The 6,457-nt window shown below is 42.4% G+C and overlaps 1 protein-coding gene across 1 annotated transcript; it reads right to left on the minus strand.

The window, feature by feature from the left end:
- Nucleotides 1-5,128: 5,128 nt before the first annotated feature.
- Nucleotides 5,129-5,622, minus strand: LOC131224012 (arabinogalactan protein 23-like). The gene has a single exon (XM_058219598.1). It carries the CDS (start codon nucleotides 5,513-5,515, stop codon nucleotides 5,327-5,329), a length of 189 nt encoding a protein of 62 aa, XP_058075581.1. The 5' UTR covers nucleotides 5,516-5,622; the 3' UTR covers nucleotides 5,129-5,326.
- Between the last annotated feature and the right edge of the window lie 835 nt (nucleotides 5,623-6,457).

Raw genomic sequence — 6,457 nt, forward strand, 5'->3', positions numbered from 1 at the left:
CAGCTCCGTACCAAATTTTCTGGGAGTTTTGCTGAAGAAACACACAAATTGGTTGAAAGATAACTTACCAGACTAACCACAACCATACATGGAGTCCCAAACGAACTCAGTAGCCTGAGATGAGTCGACCCAGTAGTGTGGTATAACTTGAACTGACTCGGTTTCAAACTGAGATCGAAAGGCGAGCTGAAAATAGCAACCTAATGGTGCAACTGGGCGGATCTGCAACACACTTGAGTTGCTAAACTAAAGAGGTCCAAGACGAGACCGGCTTCAACCCAGAACTCAGTGGAGAACAACCGAGTCAGCTTGGTTGGCGCTGCGGTTGACCGAGATAAACAGCAACCAGGCTCTCATCTACCTACTACTGATTTCTCACCCTCTCAGTCTCTAGACTTCTACTAGGTCTGAACTCAACCAGAATCAAAACTCATCTGACTCGACAGCGAGTCAAGCTTCAGAAGCTGCAACGTGTGACTCGGTAGTCGAACTCGGAGAGCAGCCCACGCCTGGCGTCCACTACTCATTCCTTCTCTTTCTCAGAACATCCACATAGATGGGATACAGCTCAGAAGCGATCGACTCGGTCTGACTCAGACACTCGACTCGATCTGATCAAGACGGGGCAACACAGCTCTCACTCTCACTCTCTTTTCTTCTCTTGGATCTTAGGGTTTCGAAAGGTCTTGCCCTGATGACCCTGATGAAATAAGACTATTTATAGCCTATTCATGCCCAAAGCTTCTTGTTTTGCAAGGACTCGGTGTCGGGTCGGAGAACTAGCACGCGGAACCCGACTCGCTCATACACTTCATTGGGTAATGGCTGCAATCGCTTCTAGCGTGTATTTTTTTTAACTGAAACTACATCTATAGTAATTCAACGCTCCTCTCGATTCCTATTTGACGCTCTGATGTGTCGGAAGAAATCAAACGGCTCAGATTTCTTGTCTTACAACAGATTACAACTACAGCTGGCAAAGCAGAAAACGGCCGCTGTTCATTCTGTTACGATAGGAACCCAAATCCGCGTGAAGTGATTTTGGACGGCAGAGATTCTACTCCAATGGACGGTTGAGATGGCGTGAAGAACGCTCTCACGGATTGCCAACTCGACAAGGTGAAACGGAATTTTCCGTTTCCAGAAAAACAGCCGCACGGACCCTGGTTTCACCCATGATCGAGCGCCCGCACGTGAGTTTTAACGTGTTCAATCAAGAGGGTTTAGGTCGGAGGCCACGCCCGAACACGATGGACTGTTCAGATCATCCAAGCCCATCATGATGGTGGGCCACAGTCGAAAGAAACGGACTCCGTCCGTTCAAACTCGCTTCGAGCGGGAAAAACGCAAAGGAAGGAGAGTACTTTACGTAACTCGTCGAGTCAACGCCAGGTTGACCCGACCCTCGGTTCAGTTCACAGCAAGTGCACGTTAAGAACTTGAGGTGGGGTCCATACCAATGCACGGTACAATCCGTACACTAGCCATTAGCTTCATCTACTATAAGTAGGAATGAGACATATCTACATCTTAGGTGGGCACACTCAGTGAATTTTGAGTTCTGTTATTGATTTTCGTCAATCTAACGGTTGGATGCATTCTCAACTGATCATTAGTGACTCCTAGGGTTCCTGGTATGGTTTAGAGGAATCTTAATGGTTTCTTCTATAACCAGGTAGTCAAATTACTTGATTAAGGGATGGATTGTTAAATTGGAGACGTTGTGGGCCCAATAAACGGTGGATCTGGTGACCCGGGTCTCAAATTTTATTTAGTATATTTCATTTGATCTATCAATGCGTCACGTGAGATTTTACTACCAATTGAATTCAGGAAATAGATTTTCATACGTGCATTTTGAATTATTAAGTGTAAGTTAAGTGTAATCTCACACCTGCCTAAATTACATTAGAGTTTCATAGTAATTACCAGTGTATAGAGGTGTACATGAACCGAGCTAGCTCGGTTAGCTCGCTTGACTTGACTCGACTAAAAAAAGCTTGATTCGACTCAGTTCGAAGTTGAGTTCAAGCTAAGTTGAGCTGATTTTTTGAGCTCAAAAATGAGTTCGAGGTGGCCCCTGCTCGACTTGACTCGAATCGAACTCAGCTCAAATCGAGCTCGGATTGAACCAGTTTGGTGACTCGGTTACTTTGATATTGATGTTACTCACCAAGTATTTGATGAAATGACTTAATGAAGTGTGGCTAGTAGCAAGGAAGGCATGTATATGAAACCAACCCCCTTTTTTTCTTGATTTTTATGTTGCTTAGAAGGTGCTTGATAAAATACCTATAAAACCATTGCTGCTGTCTTAAATACATTAAAATTTTGAAGGTGTAGTCCAGGTGTTTGTGAAAATGCTACAATGGCAAACTTGACTCGATCTTGGCTTGAACTCGGCTCGAACTGGTCCGAGCTGCTGACCGAACCGAGCTGAGTTGGCCAGTCAGGCTCAAGGACCGAGCCAAGCCGAATTCAAGCTGAGGTCAGCTAGTGGTCGAGCCGAGTTGAGCTGGCTGCTCAACTCGATTCGACTCGATGTACACCCCCACCTGTGTATGAAAAGTATCATGTGCTATTGTAGATCAAAAGTTATCGATGATTTGCGGTTTACAAAAACAATTTCTCCTTCTGTAGATTGAATTTCTACACCTAAGCCCAATTTATCTGCCACGTCCTACATCATATCATAAAAATGAAGAAAATCCAAATCTAGCTACACCACAGGAAGCCGTGGTGATTTATCATTAAAAACTTCTTGTGGGCCGCGAAAGTTTTGTATCAAGCTGGTATTTGTGTGGTCTCTTCATCCCGATCTTTGTCACATTATTAACAAGTTGCATGAAATAAACATTTTGTTGGCCACCAAGAAGTTTTTAATGGCCAGTATTCAATCACTATAATTTCATGCGGTGTAGTCTACCTGAGATTTGGATCTGCTTCAATTTTGGGATCATATACCAAAAATGAGATTGTTAAAACGGATGGACGGCATGGATGTAAGGCACATTCATTACGGCGGGCCCCACAGTCAGGGATCCACTGAAGCTATGTCCTGGATCATCACGGTGGGTCGCACCTATTGAATGGGGTGGAATACATAGAGTCACACCCACACCCCACGTGGGGCCACAATGACCGATTGCACCACGCAAATAGAATGGACAGAGGATATTTGGGTCATTTCACCTTCGGCCAAAGATTGTTTGGAAAATTCCTACCAATCGAGTCTCTTTTTCCATAAAATGTTGATTGTTGAGGAATTTTCTCGTGAAAATCCCAATATTTGAAGCTGCGTTTGGATGCTCCAGACGTGGCCTGATATCCCCAGTTTTTCTAGCAACTGTTGAAATACCGTGAAAATGCGGCAACCATTGGATGATAAACCTGAATTTGAACGGTCATCATAAGTTCTTTTGATGGTGATTACGATCACTCAAGTAGTGTCGGGCAAACAATCCAGACCGTTGGTTTTTCTTGGACAAACCATCCAGTCTCGTGTGTTGGTTTTCCCGAGTTCAACATCCAAAATCACCTGGTAGTCGCCCTTGAATTTTTTTTATGAAAATGTTATATGCTTCAGACATCCTAGCATTTAAATTCTGACGGCTGAGGTGGCCTGCTGTATATATCTGTAATAGGAGTTTAGCATGTGATAGGTGAGGCCAGATCCTTTTTGTTGAGGCCCACCCAAATGGCTGTAAATCCCCTGTTTTGCATCTACCACCTTGAAAAAAAAATAATCTGACAGCTGGGGTGCACGTCTTGCTAATCCAAACCGTTGGTTTTTCTTTATACACGCACCTTTGTAGTCCATCATAATCCAGGCCATCGGTGTCTCAATTCTTAGACGTTCAGCATGCTAAAATTACATCATGAAAAACCAATATAAACCCTAATTCAGTGGCCATGTAAATGTGATCCAGTCAATCTAAGCCTTTGATCTTAATTACATAAATTCTTTTATATAATTTACCCTAACTAATACACAGCGTTGCCTTAAACTTATGTGATGTGCATTAATAGACTTCGCTCACATTAAAATATAATATAAAGAAGTTCATATGATGATGGAGAACCATATATACTCAATTCTCTGGAAACCTAACCCTTCCTTATATTAATACCATGTTATAAAAAATAGCTGATGAAAGCGAAAAGTTAGGAATATACTCTCTTGACTGTTATAATTTAGAGAGAGAAAAGAAGTGTTTTCTTTTATCATCCTTCCATCTTCTCCTTCACATGTGGTATGTGTAGTTCACCTTGTGGATGGTGTATGTCTTCCTTTTTACAATATAGATGCGGTGATCAATTGGACCTTTGATTGAGTAACATCTTTTTTCTTTTTCTTTTTTATTGACCTCCTCCTTAATCTGCAGGAGGTCAAATTCAGATTGCAGTTCAAGTCCGAAGTTGTTTTATTGTGATTTGGACATTACAAGAACAGAATCACACTTTGTAGGATTTGAACCTCCGACATTGGGTCTTGGAGACCCACGTTCTACCGAACTGAACTAAGAGGGCTTTTTTATGACAGCATATACAACTGTCAAGGAAAGGATTCATTCCCCAATACATTTTGCATACATTGCATATAGTATCATAAGATAAAGATTATGTCTAATTTTCATCAATCTCAATTGACCCCTCATTACTGCCCAAAGGAGAAATAATAGGTAATGATGACAGGATTTGAACCCGTGACATTTTGTACCCAAAACCAACAGGCTACCAAGCTACGCTACATCCCTTTTAATTGTTGTACAATGTCATTGTAGAGAATCCCTGTCTTGTTTTCCACATCGTTGGACCCCTACCAATGTCGTAGACAGATTAAGAATCGTTAGAGAATTGCCATCCGCAACATCTTGTAGAAAAATTATTATCATGGTCGTGATTGCATTGAGGTAAAATCTGAATCATCCTTTACATTTATAGTAGTAGAAATCTGAGATTATGGGGATCATGGGAATAAATTTAATTAATTAAAAATTTTGAAAAACATTTCCTCAGCTGCATTTTCAAGGTTAAAATCCAACACAATACGTCATGATGAGCACATTATCTGATCAGTTCCATGAAGTTGGTTGTAGATGATAACTCATTCTCAAAACAATATAAATTTATAGAAAAAAAGTTTCTTTATCGCATCGACGTTCATCACAAAACAAACGGATCTGAATTGGATCCGACGATGGACAATACAAACCAACCCAACAAAAGAAGAAAATGAAAAATGTAAAGACAAATCCAACCAGCATTCATTTTTCTTCTTATTCCTTCCTTTGAGAGTCTTCTTTCTTTCTTTTTCTCGTGAGGTCTACTGCATGTAAAAGGCGAAGAAGGACAGGATCGAGGCCCCGACCAGCCCGAGGGTAGGTGCGACCATGGCGGACCCGCTGTGCATGGCAGGCCCGGGCGCAGGGGCCAAATTCTCCTCGGCAGCAAGGACTGCGGTAGCTGAGGCAGCAGCGATGATGACAGCGCAGGAGATCTTTCTCATGTCCATGATGGAGAGTGGGAGAGTGAGAAAGATCACGAAAGCAGCCGGAAGAATTTAAAGGGCTGTGATTTCTCAACCTTTTTCTTCTTCTTCTTCTTTCTTAGACCTGAGGAGGGAAGGTGGGGTTGAAAGGGCATTTATAGGTTTGTCTATGGGGTTGCTGTTGTAAAACAGTCGGAAGTTTGTTTCAGGAGTTTGGGTTTTCGTGGAGGGGAAGGATCCATGTGTTATTACGGGAAAGAGGGAGGTGGATTGACTGAAGACCCGGTCACAGGGGGATGTGGATTGCCTCCTACCCCTGCCATGGCGGACTGGGTCCTGGCAGAGCCTTGTGGGGCTAACATAATGTATGTGTTTATCCACTCTGTCCATCCATTTTGGAAGATCATACAAGATATGATCCCAAAAATGAAGAAGATTAAGTCTCAAGTGGACCACATTATAGTAAACAGCGGGAATTGAACACTTACCGTTGAAAACTTTTCGGGGGCTACATAAGTTTATGATCAAGTTTATATTTGTGTTTTCCCATCATCAAGATACATACGACCTTTTGAACAGGTTGAATAGCAAATAAAAATCAGTGGGCCGTAGTAAGGTTTCAACAATGGCATTAGTATCACCGCTTCTTCCTGTAGTGTGGCCCACGTAGGCCTTGGATATGACTTCTTTTTGTGATCTCATCTTAAAATGATATTTTAAAATTTATAGACGGAATGAATACAGAACATACATCACGGTGGGCCCTGTAGAGCCCCTGTCGGGATCGAGTCTGTCGTGGTGGGGTAGGACGCAATCCGCATGGGTCACCGGAGTTACCTCTGTCACGCGTCTCTTGGGGTCTGAATGCCTACCGTTGAAAACTTCTTTTCATCTATGTCTTTTTTAATATTATGAACTGTTGGATGGAAAATAAACATTATAGTGAGCCCTCTAAGGGCCTATTTG

This window comes from Magnolia sinica, chromosome 13 (genome assembly GCF_029962835.1).
Source record: "Magnolia sinica isolate HGM2019 chromosome 13, MsV1, whole genome shotgun sequence".
NCBI classification, from domain to species: Eukaryota; Viridiplantae; Streptophyta; class Magnoliopsida; order Magnoliales; family Magnoliaceae; genus Magnolia; species Magnolia sinica.